We start from the raw sequence: 20,159 nt of genomic DNA, 5'->3' as shown, positions 1-20,159 counted from the left end.
CTACTACTATAACAAAATGTCAGGAGGAATACAATTTACCTGAGGAAAGGTGTACTCTGTCTCACAGTGTCAGAGGTTGTAGTCCTTGGTCAGCAGGCTTCATTACAGTGGGCTTCGAGTAGGGCAGGACACAATGGCAGGAGGATAAAGCAGAGGAAGGTGTTCAAGTTATGGCTGTGAGTGAGCAGAAAGAGGAAGAAGACTGAGACACCATAGACTCCTTAAACCCAGGCCTCCACATGCCATTTCCTCCAATCAGGCCACAGCTTCCACCACCTCCCACAAGTCCATTTGTGTAGGAAATCATCAGTGGATTAATCCATTGATCAGGTCAGAGTCCTCATGATTCCATCCATTTCTCCAAAGCCTTAACTTACAAATCTTGAGGCCTGACATTCCCTCTCCCAAGTCATACAACAATGATAGCACAGGTTAGGCCTGTGTGCCTGGACACTGGTCAGGGGCAACGTATTATTTCTCAACTTTTCTGTCTTGCTGTGGGCAGAGCAAGACCCAGATAGCTGTGGAGGGGCTCCATTTTTTGACTAGATTGAGAAACACAGCTCAGGCATTGGATGGAGTCCTGCAAATGAAGTTCCCACAGTGTCTTTCATGGCTCAGTTGCAAGGGGCGGGGTTGGGGGGGGAAGGTGGGAGCCCCTCCAGAATTCACATTATCGACATGGGTTCTCTCTGATAACATCATCTTATCTACTGGCAAGGTTCTTTTCTGTGTTTGTTCCATGCTTGCTCTTTGGAAGCAAGTTACAAAATGTAGCTGGCGCTCAACCTCCTACCACAGCCATCCTGCTGTTACTTGTATCTGGGATTCCTCACTTGTTTTGGGAGTTTTGTGTGGTCAGCTGGAAGCACTTGTGAGGTCTGCATGATGGTGTGTGACCCAGTTCATGGCCCTGCTGCCCTGAAAGCAGCCCCAGAATAACACTGAGGTCATGATTAAGTCCAGAGCAGCAAAGCAGTGGTCACTGGCTGTGGCCTGGTACGCTGTGTGGACAGGAAGTGTGCAGAGAAAGATGGCCTCGGAGTGGGCTGGCTGCCCCATCCCCTCAGAGGACAAGGACTCTTTGTTCTATGGTTAACCCATTTGGGTCCCTCTGAAAAGTGCTTGAGACACATAAAATTACAAAAGAACCAAGTTATACCAAAGTATCCTGGTCCATCGTGTGATAGAGTCACATACGAAGTTTTATTAAGTTAAAAGAAAACTGTGAGTCAGATTCTAGCAGTAGTAGAAATCCAAGGACAGGGGTAGCGACCCTGGTCCTGAAGACAGGATAGCATACTGGTTCCTGCTACTTCCTGCTCTTGGTCTGGCCTAGGGGACAAAGATCCAGAGGTTGGTAAAGGGCCTCCATGGGGACAGATGGCTACAGAATCAGCCAGCTCTGCCACTTCAGGCTTCAGGAAGCCAGGAAGAAGGTAGTGCTATTTGCATAGATCTGGTGCCACAGAACTGGATGCCACCCAAGTCTATTTCTGTTCTAGCCTCTTGTTTTGGTTTTGATGGCTTGGCCTTGCATTGTTTCTGTAGCAATTAGGAAGCCAGTGCACGCTGAGCCCCGCCCTGAGAGTCATCCACAGGGACACACTCCGCTTCGTGCTGCCCTTTCTCTGAGACAGTCTCCCTGGCAGCACTGGACTGCACCCTGGCTGGAGCCACACCCACCTGCTTAGGTGCAGCTTCCCCACCCCAGCAGAGGTCTTGCTGGGAATCTCAGAGCAGAAGGGGAAGGCTTCAGCTTCAGGGGGTAAGAAAGGGGCTTAGGATAGGCAAAGTGAGCACATCAGCCTCTTTCTAAGTTGAGACTGTTTTGTAACTCTGAAACATGAAATGGTGATCATAACCCTCCCTGATCTTTTCAGTTCTTGGCCCCTTAACTCACCAGTTCTCTGAAGGAGGACAATCTCATTCATCTACCTTGATTTCGGTGCCCAAGTATGATTTGGCTTCTGTCGTGTCTCTCCTGTCCCTCTGGCCCCATGCAGCAGTGGCTTCAAGGAAATGGTGCATTGGTGGCCACTGAATCCATCAGCAAATTCTGTCTACTCCATTGAACCCTCTAGCAGCCAAGTTCCTGTTGCTGTACCATCTCCTCCCTGTTCAGAGACTCCTGAACATCCTGTCTTCCCCAGGGGGCACGGACCACCTGCAGAGATGACACAGGCCAGATTTTTCTTGCTTGTGAATCATCACAGCCCATCCAGTGCCAAGTGCATAATGTCTGATTAAATAAGCAGATGAGCATTTCCTCCGAGGAGAGGAATAGTGTGCATCATCATTTCTTCCTCTCATTTGTTCTCTGTCTATAAGAGGTTCTTTTTGCCTCTGGCATCTGAAAACCCAAGCTCAGAGTAATCAAATGGCTTGTCCAGCCAGGTGTAAAGCGATCATCTCCAGTGTGTCCCTTCGAACACTTCACTGAGGGTACAAGTGGTTCGCATCCCACCTACTGTCCTGGGGTCACAGAGCACCAGGGAGTTCCTGGGCCCAAGACTGTGTGAGCACACATCTTATTTTGATTGCCTGTGGGTGTGTTTGTTCCTCCATTAAACAGCCCCACACTGACTGCGGTGATCTGGTGTTGAATGTCTCCCCTTCTTCCTTTGCTGGCAAGCTGACCTTTTCTCAATGCTATTGATAAGCCTAGTTCTAGCTCCTTTGTCTCTTTTTATGCCCTGAACTAAGAAATTCACGTTGTTAGTACTGGGTCAAACACAAGAGGTTCAGAGATGTGTTGTATAGTGAAGAAATCAGTGCAAGGAGTTTGCACCAGCTTTTTCTTCTCCATAGAAGAGTTCTCCATGTACAGGGCCCAAAATTCAGCTAGAACTTGGATTTCTGAATTCAGGGGTCTTTACAGTTTTATTTTCTCAGTGAAGGGATGGAGAATATTGGTATCTCATTTGCCATAGTCTCACTATATTGTTCAGGCTGGCTTAACACACCCGGGTTCAATCAATCCTCAAGTGGCTGGAATTATAGGTGTATGCCACGGCGTTCAGCAAACACTATGTGCTTCATAATAAGATTCTTTATACATTTCCCTGGTCCTATTTTCTTAATACATCAATCACCTGATAGCCTTGTGAATTTACCCAAATTCTACACACTTATCTCAATCTGAGGCACCACTGGGACTTCACAATCTAACTCATAGTTAAAACAATTATGCTGGAAGATGAAGTACTTTTTTTTTTTCCAGTCCTGGGCTTGGGCTCAGGGCTTGAGCACTGTCCTTGGACTTTCTCAAGGCTAGAGCTCTACCACTTGAGCCTCAGCACCACTTCTGGCTTTTTGCTATGTATGTGGTACTGAGGAATCGAACCTGGGTCTTCATGCATGCTAGGCAAGCACTCTACCACTAGGCCAATCTCCCGGCCCCATGATGGAAGTATTCTTAAAAGTGATTCCCATAACAAGTATTGTTTTGTTGGAATGGAGTCTCTTCATGGCTTATATTGGTTTATCATAAAAAGTTGTGGGGAGGGTGGATGGGAAGGGATGAGAGCAGTTTGTCCAGAAAGAGTCACAAGAGATATGCAGACATCTGCATGTCAGTTTATATAGCTAAACAGATGCTCTGTGCTATGCAGAAAGAGGCAAAGATGCTCTTCTTGCCGTAAAGATGCTGGGTTATAACTCAAGTTACAACACAAAACGAAAACACTAACATGGGCTGGGTCCCAGTGGCTCATATCTATAATCCTATCTACAAAGGAGGCCCTAAATTCAGACTCCAGTACCACCACAAACAATCCCAAAAGGACTAAAGTAAAAATACTTAAAGTAAAAGAGCATTCGTTCATTCAATTTAATATAATTCTTACTATTTTCAGCCAGGATTAAAGTACTTAAATATACAATGGCACTAATTCTTACTATAGCCTGGATGCCTACTCCAGTTTATGATAAAACTGAAATTCATCTAATAATGAATGTTCTTTATTACAGTGCTAATTACGTTCTCATCTCCACTCCCAGTTTCCCCATGTGATGTGAGTGTTGCCAACAAGTTGTTATGATTAGTTTGTGCCTCTGTAAGTTGAGGAAGCAGACTGAGATGTTGAGGGAGGAATTCCTGTAAGAATATATGATCTCCTGCAGCTCCAATAGCAGGCCTGGTCCCATCACATTCTGCTGACCTCCATATGCCTCTCTAGGCTCTGCCTGGCTCAAAAGCAGATGGTAACAGATACTGCCCAACTAACCAGCTCCAGCTCCTCACCCCTGCCCTTTGCCAGATACTGTGCTATGCACACCTGGCCCCCAGAACCTCAAAGTACTTACAGTTCAATGAGGGCTATTGAATAGTAGTCCATAATGAGTAAGTGAATGAGTGAATGAATGAATGAATGAATGCTTGAAATTCCATTTGAGATGAATGACTTATTTTAGCCAGACTCCACTGACAACACTGGTCTTCTCGGAATGAATGTCTCTCACATCATCTCCAAATGTTTTTAAGCTATGCTTACTTTTATGTACAGTTTATCTGAGACCTAATTTCAAGCATTTGCCTTTTGCTGGAATGCCTCATAACAACTGAATAGGAAAGAAAAATCCAAATCCAGTGAGTGACTTGGCTGATGGTTTATTGCTTCAAGGAGAAAAGCCATAAACAAAGGATTGGAGCACTTTCCATGTTGAGCAAACATGTTCCATACTACACAAATGATGAAGAAAATGCGGACTATTGTAAAACATGACAGATTGTCCCCCTCCTGGGAAATTCTAAGGCACCTTTTTTTGTATGTATTGCTTATTCACTTACAAAAATGGCAGTAGGCATATTTAAATATGAAATCACAGTTTAAAAACTAGATACACACATACATCATATATACACACCTACACATGCAAGGATACAGTTGGTCCTTTCCATCATGAGTGATTCCTACCAGCCAACCCAGCATCATCGTGCATAATGGTTGCATTGCATTTTGCAAAAGCAATGACATGATTCCACATGTAAGTCAGGCTCCATTGCGTCTCCACAGTCCTTCTGCATGTACAGTACAACGTAAGGAGACTGGGGGCAAGCCTATCATTCATACTTTCTCTGATCAACCTCTGAATCATCTTTGTCAACTTCCTGACTTCTGTTGAACAAGGCACCTCCTGGAAGAGCTGTCCTGATTACCAGTCACATGTCCAAAAGATGGCTCAGGTATCCGCTCATCCTGGTCTCTCATGTTGTGGTTAGGAAGACTTGAGACAAACCATTTACCACTGAGACTCAGCTAGCTCATTTGTAAAGCAGAGCAATGGCAGTGCCGCGTCTCCCAGGTTCACGATGAGGAGCAAGGAGGTGGCAGCACATACCCAGAAGCAGCTTTCTGAGGAGATTGGCATGTTGGGGGCCATACCAGACAGCCATAGAGGGTTCCAGCAAGAACCAGTGGTTTCATGAGTTCAAAAATCCCTCCCTCTCCCAGAACACTGGAGAAATTTGGTCTAGATAACGATACAAATAGCTTCACTGAAGGTTAAAGAATTGTGCCTTTCCTTCATCCTAGAGTTTAAAGTTACAAGGGACCTTGGATCAGTGTGAACCCTTATCTGTCTGCGAAGCCCCTTCCCGCCCCCCAAGCAAGGTACAACAGAACAAGCTTGGGTTTGAACTCCAACTTCTTAGCCTCTTTCAATTTCAGAGGTTCTATGTATAAAGAGAAGTGTACACGTAAGTATAGTGATAACTGATACCATAATGAAAGGTTTAGCACCAATTGGATGTTCAGTAAATGATCATTTTCATAATGATTATTATTCTTGATTTTTCTTGGAGCAGACCACACCATCACATGACAATTGTGACTGGCAAAAAGAGCATTAGTATATCAGGCCCAAGTCTTTCCTTAAGGCTTTGACTCATGAGTGGAAAAAATTCTCTCTGCTATCCACCCACCCCACCCCACCCCACCCCCGCCACCACACCAGGCCATGTCTACTTCTCATACCAATAGTACCCAGTCACACTGGCTATCCCAGGATACCTCTCCCCAGGATAGTTCCCGACCCCTCTGTCCAGTCTTCTGGTGATAGTGGAAGCTATCCCCAGTTTCCAGAATCAGGATACAAATCTAGTAAGGAACACCTAGCATTAGAATTTCTGCTGAATTCTACATGGGCTTAAATGTTAATGGTTAGTGTTTCTAACACAAGCCCTACAAACTTAGAGAAGGGTTTCACTATGGAGTAAATTCTCTTTACATGAGAATTCTTAAGCACCCATTCCTTTGAAATATTAAGTCTCTTCCTCTAAGGCTTAATGTGATATTCTTTTCCCTGATAAAAAATAGATTTATGGGGCCGGGAGTTTGGCCTAGTGGTAAGAGTGCTTGCCCAGCATGCACAAAGACCCAGGTTCAATTCTTTAGTACCACATGCACAGAAAAAAGCTGGAAATGGCGTTGTGGCTCCAGTGGTAGAGCTCTAGCCTTGAGAAAGCCCAAGGACAGTGCTCAGGCCCTGAGTTCAAGGCCCAGGACTGGCAAAAGAAAAATAGATCTATCACACAACTGGGAGGAGAGCAACTTTAAATCAATGAGGAACACTTCTCAATCAAAACAGGAACCTAAGCTTAATTTATATGATTCACCCTTGTGCGCTTTATGCAGAGTTCTGCCTACATGAGGTCACCTAGGCCCAGTCCCTTTTTCTCTTTACTTATAGCCATCTTCATATCCTGCATTGGGCAAACATAAGTACATGCTATGAGCTGCTTCTGATTTGCAGGACAGATAGTCTATAAGGGATGCATGGGCTTTTCTCTAAGCCACACAATTCTGTAGGCTTAGATACCTTGATTATCAGCAAATCAGATGCTCACTTGGAAAAGGAGCTAGGATAAGAAGAACAACAGACAAGCACAAGAAGTTGCTTATTGCAATCTATTTTCTACCCTAACATATTCAGAAGCAAGAGAAGCAGGGGATGATGAATCTAAACTACATGGATGTGAGTGACCCATGCTGTTTATCTTTACATTTCTAAGCTTCTATTTCACATTTATAAGAACAGAAATAACAAAGGAAACTCCCTAACATTCCCATGAAGATTTGAGGAGCAAATATGTGTAAAACACTGAGGACAACTTGCAGAGGTACTAAATGAAAAAAATGTGACAGCAAATAGTGTATTTTATGAACAAAATAAATAGTAGCCCCATTTCCCATATGTAACCACCTTTTCTTCCTTCCAACCCCTCTTTGGTTTTTCACTTCTATGAAATACATTTTGTTTTAAATTTCTAAACATCTGGTCAACCTCTGTCCTTAGACAATTGAGTTGTGTTGATCTGTTGCCCTTCAGGATATGAAATAGGTCATGACAGATGTGTCTCAAGCTCAAGGACCTTTGTAGTTTTCTAAACTTGAACCCTGGAGGCCATCCAAGCTAATGAAGAGTGACCATACCCATCCTGGTAGATCCGCTGTAGACTTTACAGGGGTCTAGGACACTACTCAGAGGGTGGAGAGGTCATCCTTGTGGCCTCACCCACTCCCACAAGCCCTAGGCAGAGAGATAGTTAAAATGTACGAAAAACCCTGGCCAGCTTGACAAGTCTCAGGTCAGTGAATTCCCCTATGTGTGAAAAATCATGAATAACTACTTACTTCACTTGGCAAACATTTGGTGCTTTTGCAGTGTGCATATCTTTGGAGTCATTGCTACAAATTTTGGTGTGCAAAGAGCAGAATCGACCATTACAGTACCATATGACAGAGTCCAAATAATAGCTTATTCTAGTGTCCCCGGTTTGATCTATCCTTCTGAAAAGGTTCCAAAGGCCTTCCAAGTTGGCATCTAAAGAAGAAATTGGGGATACTGGATCTCCAGCTCCTTGCATTTCTTAGGACAAGGGCAAGATCCTTCAGGGCTTCTGATGGCTCGAGCAGGTCAGATCAGGCTTGAGTCTTGTCCACAATAGGGAGAGACAGACATTTTCTTTGGCATGGTGCAGAATGTCGCCAAGGAGTGGACCTGTATTTCTGGGCCTGAGCAGTACCGTCTTGGTTCATTTGAACGGTTGAAGACAGGAAAGGAGGCTGTGAGTTTGGATCAGGGTAATCAGAAGTGAGTAGAGAATAGCCAAAAGAATGTTCCAACAATGTGACGTTGTTGGCCACAGAGGGCTGGCTGCCTTGCAGTCATTTGAGGCAGGCCCCAAACTCTATGAATTGTGCCTGCCTAATTGGCAATTTCTGAGATGTCAGGGTAGGGTTCCAAGTCTGCGAAGATATCGTTGGGATTCCTACAGCTCAGGTTACAGAAGCAAGCATTAATCCACAAGACCTGGCGGGAGAAACCAGGCCCCTGGGGACACTGGAAGGAGACTTCGACTGTCTTGGATTTGTATGGGATGCAGCACCTGTTATCCGTGCAGACGCCACAGTACTTAGGTCGGTAGGAACGTGTGCTGACACAGCCCGACAGTGTAAAGTTCGTGGGCTCCTCTGGTTGGTACACAGCCAGACACTTCTTCCCTGACTGCAGGAAACAAAAAAGAATGTATGTAGGATACACAACCCAGCCCTCTGAGCCCTCAGTGCTTTCCCTCTGTGTCACTTGCAGGTCACCTTGCAGTCAGAAACACAGCATCTCCAAGCACAGATAGACACTAGCCAGCCCAGGGAGACCCAGCCGCATCCCTCAGGGGTGGACTGTGTGACACAGGCAGGGATGTCTTGCTGGGTTTGGTTCTTTCAGCCAATCAAAGTCTCCTCATAGCTAGCTAGTGACCAAGCTGGCATTAAGTCAGTGTCACTCCATTCTTCTCCCATGGAGTGAGGGCTGATAGAGGCACAGGGCTTTTTCTGCCCGGCTGGTGCAATTCTGTGTGTGATACACAGTGATACACAGGGGGCCCCGTAGCTCTTGGAGTCTTCCATGTCCCAGGATGATGCTACAGCTGCGGATAGAGCAGCTGCAGCTATGCAGGGCTTGAAGAGTGTAGAAGAGGGGATCCCACAATGCCATTGTGAGGGGCCCGCAATCATTGAAATAAAGCTGGGTGGAAAAACTGTTCCCAAGCAAAGAGCAAGACAAACAGCTGAAGAGCAGGGTGGGCCATCTGGTCCCCTGGGAAATCTCTCAGTAGAGACTCCAAGACCCATTCTGCTTTCTAACTGGAATTGGGTTTGAGCTTTGTTTAGTTTGCTTTGATTTGGGTGTGATGATTGGTTCTGCCGGTGGTGGGGACCGCAAAAGCATCCATGGAGTGAAACCGACAAAGCATCATCCATGACCCCTATCACCCTAAATTACCACCACACCAGTCATCCACACATCCCAAAAGGACCCGGATGGAAGCTCAGATGCCGGGTTGAGAGCTGGCTTTCTCTGCTTGGTGAGTCTGCCATGCCCACCTCTGCCCAGCACCCACCTTGATGAAGGGGCGCACATCCACGTCACACGGCCGCAGGTTGCAGAGGCGGCTCTCCTGCTCCGGCCAGCACCGTGCATTGACATTGGAGATCCGAGTGGACAGCCCCAGGCCACAGGTGGTGGAGCAGGGGCTCCAGGGGCTGGTGTAGGCCACGCAGTTCCTGTGCCAGGGCTCCACCTCGCCTGCGGCTGCTGCAGGTGAATACCAGAGTCCTGTGAGCGTCCAACCTCCCCACCCCCCACACACACCAGGCCTCAGCCTGCACCATCAACATCCAAGGACAGAACTCAGATCCCTAGAACTCAGAGAGACAGACAGACAGATAGACAGGCAGACAGACAGGAAGAGAAACAGGCAAGCAGACAGACAGGCAGACAGAAACAGAGACCAATGGAGAACTGAGCCATTCCTGGCTCCTCACTGGCCTGCGTGCTCCAGGAAGGGAGGCTTTATTCTGATCTTTATAGTTTTTATGACTGAGCTGGGGCATGGATGTATGGATGGAAAAGCATCTTTAGAGACAAGCGGACCCAGGTTCAAGTCCTCGTCTGCCCTCTAGAGGCTGTGTATCCTCAGAAACCTCATCTGACAGTAGCATGGGGGCAGTAGCCGGTGCTCTGTGTGGCCGCAGGGCTGTCAGCTTTGACTGCCTTTATACAAGCATTCTGCCACAGCAGCTAGCATTGCTGCAGGCTGTGCTGAGGGGAGACGATGAAAGGGAATCCAGGCTTCAGTACCAAACTACCCGAGTTCAACTCTGCACCGCTGCTTTGGGTCTGGGTAACATCTAAGGTGTTCACTCCTCTCTCTGGGGGCATCAGTGGGGCTGACAGCAGCATGGCCTTCCCAGAGCTGGGATAAAAAAGGAGGGCAGCATGCACAGGAATGCATTCTTGCTGTCCCTGTCCTTAGTGAGCCCTCTTCATCATGTGACTGACTCTGCTTATTGACTGTCAGCTGGACCATCCATCAGCCTTTTCACAGCCCCGTGAGCTCAGGCAGCTTTAGCATCTGGGTGTGTTCTTAGCTGTGGGCTGGAAAGTGGGGGCTATGAGCTAGAGACTCAGGAAAATAGAGGACAGGTAAGTCAGAGGACGTCCTGGGACGGAGGCAAGGGAGAAATTCCTGTCTGCTCAGAAAAACAGGAAGTAGAAGGGAGAGGGGAGGCAAGGAGTGGAAAGGCAGATGAAGAGAGGGGGGAAAGACAGAGAAGGAGGACAGAGAGAGAGAGAGAGGGAGATGAGAGAGAGAGGAGAGGGAGGGAAATATAACAAGGCTAGAGAAAAGAAATAGATAAATAGGAAAGGGGAAGAGGGGAAATAGAGATGCTGGAGAGAAAAGGAAAAGAAGAATCTAACTGTAGTCAAAATGAGAAGAGACAGAAGGGAGATCTGAGCTCTGTCCGCTCCTGGCGCTCATGGGTCTCAGGGGGACTGTTGAGTAAATACAGCAATATACCCGAGAATGAGAGGGCTCCCCCACACAAGGGGAGGGCAAGCACAGCCAGGCAGGGACACAGGAGGGCAGGGCTGGGCAGAACAGGCTGCCAGCCCAGGAGGCAGGCATGCAGGGGATTTACTGAGGATCATGAAAGGGCTTTGGTTTCTGGGTCACATCCTCTATACTGCAAAGGCTCTGCCGTGCTCAGTTAGAAAGAGATCATTGGGTCACAGACAAGGCACAGACATTCCTCCCCACACACACCCAGTGACCCTTGTGTGGTCTTGCTGAGGGGGTCTGGGGTGGGGCAGCTCTCCCACTGTCTCCCCACACAGGCCAGATGGCTTCTCCACCAGGGCTGGTATGATCCTCGGAGTTCATTTAGCCCTGTCTGAGGTGTGCTCATAACTTGGGGAGAAGTGGAGATGCTCTTAAGCTTCCTCCACATCCCTGCCACAAGGAATCCCACTAGTCCAAACTGCAGCCAGTGCTGAGGTCAAGAGTTGCGTTCTGCACAACCTGGAAAAATCTCACGCACTTCTCATGGTTTATAAGACACAGGACATTTGTCATTGCTAACCCCAATACCTCTACTTCCCTCCAGATTCTCCTGCTGGAAGGTGATATCCTCACCCCTGATACCCACTGTGTCACATTCCCCTATCATTCATCTACTCAGCCATCCAGCATCCATCTATTCCACCCATCCATCTGTCTATCATCCATCCACTCCATCCATCTATCCATACACCCATCTTCCATCCATTTATTCATTATCTACTATCCATCTGCCGATATATTTATTTATCTATGCATCCACCCATGTGATATACAGGTGTCTGTTGTCACTGGGCTAGGTTTCATCAGCCAACACGAAACAAACAAGCCTGTCCTTTTCCTTTCTTTCCAGGCCCTCCTTGTATTAGAAATACCTAGCTGAAGCCTCGCTTGCTTGCTCCCCATTCTCTAGAGTAGAGGAGGCCCTCGAGTCATCAGTTGCGATTAATGCCCCGGTACCAGCTGCATTCATCTCCCCTCTGCGCACACTACGATAACAATGGAGTTTTCCTATAGGTCTCTTCACAACGCTCTTCCTGCTTTCATGCTGGGTACTACTAACGCAGATGGGCTGATCACCTCATTTCTGCTTGACAGATGGGGAGATAGGGCCCCTCCCTATCTCATCTCTTTGACCCAGGGGCTTGAGTGAGTCCTTCCCAGCAGGCACCTACCGAAGGCACTGGTGTCAAGCAAGGCAGTCTGGCGAGGCCTCCTGGAGTCATCGTCACACACCCACTGCTCACAACACTGGCCGGGCACCTTCACACGCCGGGGCTGGTGGCACCAGAGGCGGGGGGGCCGCACGCGGAGACACAGCGGCGTGCAGCCCACCGCGCCGCCAATGCACGTGCAGTTGTACCTGCAGCTGGGCTGGAAGGACTCTCCGTTGGTATAGCGCACGCCATTGAGGATGCAGCCCACGCCGACCACCTCTGCAAACACAGGGGGCTCTGGGTCAGGGAGAGCATGTCCCCCAGGCCAGGCTTCTCTCTACCCAGGAACTACTCCAGACAGGTGCCAGAGGCTGCTGCATGGGCAAAGGGCGGAGCTGGAGGCCACCTTAACCCAGGCAGGAGTGGTTGGCAGCTCATACTAGGGCTGGATCATGGCCACAGAGTGAGGGCTCAGCTTTGGGTACATTTTGGGAAGGAAGCTGCCAGGACTTGCTGGTGGAGCGGGGAGGAGCAGGGTCCAGAATGACACCAGCCTTTCCCCCGAGTCCACTGAGCTGTCTTCTCTGGAAGAGCTGGTGGTGAGGGATCTGGATGGAGAAGCTGAGGAGTTGGTTGTGCAAGAGGGGGATCCGGGCAAGGTGTGCAGATGGCAGAGCCAGAGGCCACCTTCAAGCTGGAGTCAGCTGCATGTGCAGGGGAGGGGCCTAGGACGCTGCAGGAAGGAGTCATGGAATCCACTGTCTCTGAGCTCTCCCTCCAGTCCACCAGCCTGGCCAGAGGTGGTGGGCGATAATAATGATCCTGGCACCTGGTGTGAGTGAAGGCTGGCTGCTTCTGCCCCTGGGGCTTTTGTGTTGTGCTTATTGCATTACTTATTTTGTCACATAAAGAAACTCTGGATCTCAGGGAGGCAAAGTTGCGTGTCCAAGTTGATTGAAGCCGGGAGCAGACTCGGGCTGCTGGTTTCCCAGAGTGTAGTAATCCATGGTGGCCCAGAAAGGTGACATGCTGGTGACACATACCCCGCTGACTTTGTTGGGAGATATTTATCTTCATTCTGCAGAATATTTATCTTCATTCTGGACAGTGGTGAAGTTCGTTTGCTCCAGATAACAAAGCTAGTGAGTGATAGAACTGAGGGGCTGTAGCACAGGGTCTCCCCATCCCACATCTCCTTCCTTCTACCAGAGACCAGCGGGAGAAGAAAGACTGGGAGGAGGAAGTGGAAGCAAGAGTTGAACCACACAGCTTAGCATTGTGTCAGTGAGTAATGTTGGTGTGTGAGTGGATCCTTACGGGCGACTGTATGTATGTGTGTCAGTGTGAGTGCACGAGTGTGTGTCAGTGTGTTAGATTCAATGTGGGTGTGAATCCAGAAGGGCCAGACCAGCAGCCCTGAAATCCTGGCACCCAGCCCACGTTCCAGGGCATGGAGTAGACCTCGCCTGTGTGCTGTTTTGTTCAGACTCAGTGCTCCTTAGAGACTGAGCCCAGGTGAGGGCAGCTTGCGGCTGAGGTAGAGAGACACTGTGCCTCGAAGATGTCATGGTCTCCTTAGATCTGGGGACATGGAGCGTGAGCCCGCCCCTCTCTGGCCAGAGGTTGTGGACCACCCCAGCAGGAGACTTGGGGGGGGGTCGCTTTTTCTGTAACTTCCTTTCTTCCTAATGAAAGCATTCACTTGTGGAGAGTTGATGAGGCCAGCTACTGCCCATCTAGCTTGACTGCAGGCCAGTGTAGCTGGCCAGCTTCTCTCTTGCTGAAGGAGTCCTGGGGAATGCAGTCGCCTTGATCCTCCACTAGGGCTGTGGTTCTCCTCCCCCACACCCCCACGGGAGCAGGACAGCAGGCAGGGGGGCAGCTCCATCCTCCTGTGACCACTTACTCACCAGGGCTCACCGTGTAAAAACATCACTGGGCAGATGGAGGGGCTGGTGGGTGAGTCTTTATCACATTCCTACCATGTACGGGCACGTGATAGTCAGCCTCCCGGAGCCACCCAGAGAGGACGGCATTGTCCCATGGTCCTTGAGGAGCAAGCTAAGACCTAAGAGAACAGGAGCTGTTGAAGCTGCAGCACAGCTTAGGGATGGTGCTAGGATCCCCGCTCAGGCTGTCTGGCTCTGAAGACCACAGTTAGGATTCCTTCACTCACACTAGTGTGGCACTGGGCCTCGACTGGGGGGGAGGGGGAGAAAAGAGGGAGGGGCACAGCTGTCCCTTCTCAGGGTGACCAAGGACAGGGCTGAGATGATGTTGGCAAAGCCAAGTTTGAGCAAAGAAAATAAAAAGAACGAGGGCAGTACTCACTTGGTTTCTTTGTTTTGCTTTATTTTTACTTTTTGTTTTTATTCCCCATCCTCAACTCCACAAAAGACTGTTCTTTCCAGCAAGAACCTTAAGTGATGTGTTCTCAGTCACGTAGCTAGCACCAGGCAGAGCCAGGATTTAAACCCCAAGTCCATCTGCCTGGAACTGTCATGGTGCATCTACCAAACCACACTGCCCTCCGCTCTGACCTGGCTGCTTGAAACATGGTGTTTGTGTGACAGAAATAGCCACACAGTCAAAGACAGGGCCACTCTCTGCCCATGAAAGCATTCAGTTTGGCCCACAGAATGGCTCTTTTTTTGAATGCTTTGCCAACATTTACTGATCACCCACAAGCCTGGATTTCTGGGTTCTCTTGAAAACTGAGCAGACTGGACAAGACCAGCACATTCTTCTGCCTGGCCACAGCATCTGAAAGCCAGAGTCTGCATCTACCAGCTTCCTGTCATCCCTCCAGTGTTGGAGGTACTCACTTTTACCACCTGCCCTGCCCTGCCCGTTGTACATGCAAATCTCCAAGGACAGATTTAGCTCATGCCTAGGCTGAACATGTGTGCAGAGGCTGTGTGTTAGAGGGAGTATTCTTTTCTGTCTGGTAGGGGTCGTCTTCTCTCTTCATGCAGACCCTGACGTCTCTTCATCTTTTCATAAGGTCCCACACCCACATATCCTGGAAGCATGTTCCGTAGAATGCTAGTGAGTTTGGTGTATGTGTGCTTATTTGCATGTGATGGAAGGCAGGTGAGGAAGAATGTATCAGATTGAGAGTTCAGTGTTCAGATAAGTTGGGAATGAAAAGGTCTTTTATGGCAGCTCACTTGGGAATTTGGCAATGGACAGGAGATGTTCTGCAATAGCCATTTTATTTACTCCTGTGTCTGTAAGCCTATCTGACTAGGATACCTTTGGGAAGTATAAAAGCCTGTGAAGATATTGAGCCTGCAGGTTTGTTTTGTTTGCTTGTTTGCCCATTGAGAGGACAGGAAGGACGTAGAGATTCATGGTAGCAAGGAGCTAGGAGGTTGTAGTGAAGGCCCAGAGGGAATAAAGGGTGGAGGTATGAGGAGGTGGAGATGGGAAGCAGGAAGGGCCATCTCTGGATATGTGAGAAAATGTCCATGAGGGTACAAGGCCTGGTACACGACAGGATCCCAGCACAGCTTTAGAGATGAATAGAATCATGGTGAATGACCTTGAACACAGTTGTCGAAGAGGAAAGGAGACTGGAGTCAAGTCTAGCCCAGAGGCTGGTCCAGGTATGCCCACCTGGGATACGGAAAAGAGTGAACAGCTGGCTGTAGAAATGAGCATTCTTAAACTTTAATATGCAGACCATCCCCGGGAATCTCACTCAAGGTAGAGTTCCACCCCGTTTTGAGGCTGTCACTCCACAAGTCTGTGCTGAGGCTTAGGAGTACCATTTTTAGCATGGCAAATGATTCTGTGCAAGGTATAGTGCAAGTTCTCTTTGACCACATTGTTTAGTGGAGCTAATTAATGCATACCAGTAAAAAGAAAAAAGATTGGAAGGATAGGCAAGTGAGTGGTTACAGCCAAAGCCAAAACCACATTCCATGTCTGAAAGCTGAAATATGAACTGGGTTTAGATAAAAGAGAGGAATGAGCCATAAGTGAATACATCAATGTGCTATTAATTACTGAAGGCATAATCATGTGCATAGCTTTTACCAACAGGAGTGAGATTCTATCTGCATGTGAATAGATAATGGGGTCTATATAGAATTATACTTGTGGGTTATCCTGATTTAGCACTAAGGGGCAAGAAATTTATAAGACTGTGAAACTTTCCAAAAGTTAGGCTGTTGAATCCTAATGCCTAGTTATCTCTTTCATTTAATCTGAGTAATGCTTAGGTGATTCAAAACCAAGTCCATCTAGACAGAAGCAGGTCATGAAGTCTCAGAAAGGTATTTATTAAGGACAAAGAATGGAGAAACTACATGTGATCAAACAATGGAGGAAAGGAGAGCAGCAGAATAGTATAAAGATCAAGAGTGATGAAAAACCAAAGGTAACTGCAAACACAAGGAACAAACACAAGGCATCGTGAAAAGGAAATCCAAGCACAAATAGTCCTTGTTACGATAAATAACATTTACATAGTCACACTAAATTAGGAAAGTATAGCATGTGAAAGAGAAGGGGGGTACATAGTGAACTAAGTCGTGGCTATGCAACAGAAATACCAATAGCTGATTCCAAACTGCCCATCACTAAGATATAGCAGAAGACAAGGGCTATGAGAAGAAAGGACTAAAAAATTAAACGTGATGATAAGAACTGGAAGAATATGGCTTACGGAACATGGTGGCTGAAAGTTGCTTATTTTCATTATTTCAGGTTTACTGGATTCATTTTATTCAAATACACAGCATTTCTCAACTATCTGTAGCAGCTTGTAGTGCCCTTGCCCGTCCCTGGGGAGAGCATGGCGTCTATCAAAGGGTCTTAGTCATCCAGTTTAGGTATTTTCTTGGAGAAGCATGTCTGCAGGATGGAGAAGAGAGTGGAAAGCAAGGTCCTGAAGCCTGAGGCCCTGCAGGCCTCACCCTTGCCCCAGACAGCTCTGGTCTAATCATCGACTTAGAGTGTATCTCCTGCCGAACTGAAGCCTGGCCAGGTGTGCCAAAGCAGCGAGGCCTTGGGTTGGGGCTGGGGCGTGGGGCTGGGGGAGGTGCAGAGGCACTTACTTACGTGCACATATTCCTATTGCGTACCTCGGGCGGTCCACACTGTAGTCACAGTAGAGGCCCCGGTGGGGGTCACAGACAGCAGCCTCTGTGCAGTTGTCCCCAAGTTGCTGGGCACATATCTTGCAGCATTCACAGCCATCTGTGATTAGGCTGACCCCCAGCGGGCAGCGGGGCGGGGTGGGTGGACACTCGCATGGCCACTTGCAGAATTCCGGACGTGACGTTGTGTCCTCCAGTGGAGCAGGGGTGAAGGCCCCTGCTGCTGAGGTTGTAGAGAGGGCCTGTGGGCGAAAAGCAGAGGTGAGGAGGAGCTGAGAGGGAAGGGGTTTTGGAGGCCAAAGGACATTGCCATGGCCTTTCTGTGTACGTGGTGCTAGAAAGGGGTTTGTACATTGTTTCAACCTACTGCTCCATGACTAAATCCCCCCCCTCCTGCCAGTCCTTGGGCTTGAACTCAGGGCCTGAGCACTGCCCTTGGGCTTTCTCAAGGCTAGAGCTCTACCACTTGAGCCTCAGCACCACTTCCAGCTTTCTCTATGTATGTGCTACCACGGCTCAAACCCAGGCCTTCATGCATGCTAGGCAAGCACTCTACCACTAGGCCAAACTCCTGGCTCTAAACATCTTCCTTTTCTTTTTTTCCTTAATGAAATCAATGAGACCCAGGCAGGACCCCAAAGCTTAGAGGAGGTAAAACACATCCCTGACTCCCACTGCAGGTGACATTCTGGGGCCTAAGCTTGGCCTCAAGTCTTACTTGTCCCTAGAGTAGAGGGACTGCTGGCTTACAAAAGGCTTTAGTGGCACCTGAAATCACCTCCTGAGCCTGTCCACACCACGCTTGAGCAGAAAAGCTGCGACAATCAGGTGTGGATTTTTCTGGGTGGCCTCAGAACTACTTCCTGACCCCCCACGCCATGGGTACAGGGCATCCACTCTGCTGGGACACATGCTGCTCTGAGGCCGTGAAGAGTGTCACGTGGGCTGGAGCACTGGGCACAGGCACACCACAGCCTCTCAGAGCAAACCCACCCTGCAAATGTGGGGGTAAAGCCCTGGGCACCCAATCTGTGGGGTCACCAAGTCCAACAGGAAGCCAAGTTCCTGACTGGAGCTGGTTAGAAGCTACTGGAAGGCCAGGGATTCCACCATGAGGAGACGCCTCTGGTCAAGCCTTTGCTTTTGGCGCCACCTGGTGGTCACTAGGCCCCAAGCATGCAGGGAGAAAAGCCTTGAACAAAGCTGGGTGATGGTGGTGGTGATGGGAACCTCCAGATGCCAGGGCCAGGCTGCTGGGTCTGTTGTGTGACCCAAATCCGGCTGCTTTGGCCAGCATTGATGTCCTTTGAGGGCAGGGGACTGCAGGCCCTCGGCTAGTCCTCACTTGTGTGCCGAGGGCATCAGCGTCACAAAGCCTGGCATACAGGAGGTGCCAAGCATCTACTGATGGGATGGATGACAGAATTCATGTACATTTCCTCAGCTGCACAGCGAGCCCTTGAGGGCAGAAACCACCCACCATCCACCTGGCTCCCTGTGTGCAAACTCCACAGAGCCAGCACCAGTACTGTGTGTGGGGTGTGTCTTTCCTGGGGACAGTTTTGGACACACGACCTCATATGCCACTTTCCTCACAGTGGCAAAGAAGAAATGGAGGTTCTGTGGCGTGGGTGACATCACACAGGTAATCCATACACGTGGACCCCCATTCTGATTTTCCCAAGGCTTCTGAACCACTGACTCCTTCGCCCCGTCACCCTACGGGGTGATATAGAGAGGGGCCTCAATGGCTCACTTAGCCATGACTCCAAGTAATGGATGGGCACAGTGGCTCACGCCTGTAACCCTGGCTACTCAGGAGGCTGAGATCTGAGGACTGGGTTTCAAAGCCAGTCCCAGTAGAAAAGTCTGTGATACGCTTATCTCCAATTAACCAGCAAAAATCCAGAAGTGGCGCTATGGCTCAAGTGGTAGAGTGCCAGCCTTGAATGAAAACACACACTAAAGGACAGCAGCCAGGCCCTGAATTCGAGCCCCATAACCATCCCCCACCCTCCACCACACACACACACACACACACACACACACACACACACAATCAATAGAGATCTGGAGATAAACCAAGTCTGGGAGTAAGAAGCTCAGGGAAACAAGAAGGTGAGGGCCGTTCCCTCCTGGGAAAACAGCAGAGACCAGACTTGCCTTCGCCTCCACACCATCGCCCAGAGGACACCCGTTCTGAGGCTGATGATGTCCTTTCGCCTCTGGACCATGGCCTGGGCCCTTGACAATGGTGGTAGCCCTCTCTATCCAGTACAGGTGGGAGCCAGACACTAGTTCTTTCCCCTCTTCCCTTCCCTCAGACTGCTGCCCTTTTCTACACCAAAGACTGACCACTGTGCCAATGGACAGACTGCTCCAGGCAAAACCCCTGCCTCGAGAGCCTGTGTCAACTCACCAGAAGAAAAGCAGGAGAGACACAGGGAAGCCAGGGGGGTGCTATCTAGGAAGAAAAGCATCCCCAAAGTCTTGCTTCTTCCAAACTGAAGTGGTTCGCATAAAGAGACTTTTTACGAAGCACAGTTAGAGCCAGACTCTGCAGATTCCCACATCTTACCTGAATCCCTCCCTTCATCCCTTCTAATGAGGACGGACCTGACTGACCTGCAGCCCTCTGGTTCCTTTAGAAGGCTAGGCAGGGAGCAGGTCTCAAGGAGGGGTTCCATGTTATAGCAGACTTTTGCACAAGCCACACCGGGTGTGCTCTATAAACTCCACCCACAGTACCATCTCACCACGCCAGCCACCTTCCCTTCTGTAATTGGGGTGGGGGAGACTCACACTGCATAGCAAATGGGTCTGGTGTCATGAACTGAAATACATTTGCCTTTGAGGCCTGAAAAGGGAGAAAAGGAAAAGAGATGCATCTTGGGACAAGACCCCTAAAGGTTACGTACTTAATTTCCCCTGGGCAGAGAGCAATGAGCAGGTCCTTCAACCATACTTTCATGGCATGAGTAAGATGATTAA

The 20,159-nt window shown here is 48.9% G+C and overlaps 1 protein-coding gene across 1 annotated transcript; it reads right to left on the bottom strand.

Annotated features, from left to right (window-relative positions):
- Positions 1-5,964: 5,964 nt before the first annotated feature.
- On the bottom strand, positions 5,965-19,402 carry Ccn4 (cellular communication network factor 4). The gene is made up of 5 exons (XM_090338781.1): positions 19,346-19,402; positions 17,131-17,410; positions 12,082-12,342; positions 9,407-9,600; positions 5,965-8,511 (listed from the first exon to the last, which is right to left on the bottom strand). The coding sequence occupies exons 1-5, from the start codon at positions 19,400-19,402 to the stop codon at positions 8,212-8,214; spliced, it is 1,092 nt and encodes a 363-aa protein (XP_090194907.1). The 3' UTR covers positions 5,965-8,211.
- Between the last annotated feature and the right edge of the window lie 757 nt (positions 19,403-20,159).

Source organism: Megascapheus bottae, chromosome 9 (genome assembly GCF_031878675.1).
Source record: "Megascapheus bottae isolate mThoBot1 chromosome 9, mThoBot2.hap1, whole genome shotgun sequence".
Lineage (NCBI taxonomy): Eukaryota > Metazoa > Chordata > Mammalia > Rodentia > Geomyidae > Megascapheus > Megascapheus bottae.
The sequence above is the reverse complement of the archived record's forward strand: the minus strand, read 5'-3'. Positions and strand labels throughout refer to the sequence as shown.

Bases quoted from the DNA above. Each gene is read 5' to 3' on its own strand.
- Ccn4 (XM_090338781.1), bottom strand. From the start codon at position 19,402: ATGGTCCAGAGGCGAAAGGACATCATCAGCCTCAGAACGGGTGTCCTC. The intron at 9,601-12,081 runs GTAGGTGCCTGC...ATTCACCTGCAG, and splicing joins GCTTGACACCAGTGCCTTCG to CAGCCGCAGGCGAGGTGGAG. The intron at 8,512-9,406 runs GTGGGTGCTGGG...TGTTTCCTGCAG, and splicing joins ATGTGCGCCCCTTCATCAAG to TCAGGGAAGAAGTGTCTGGC.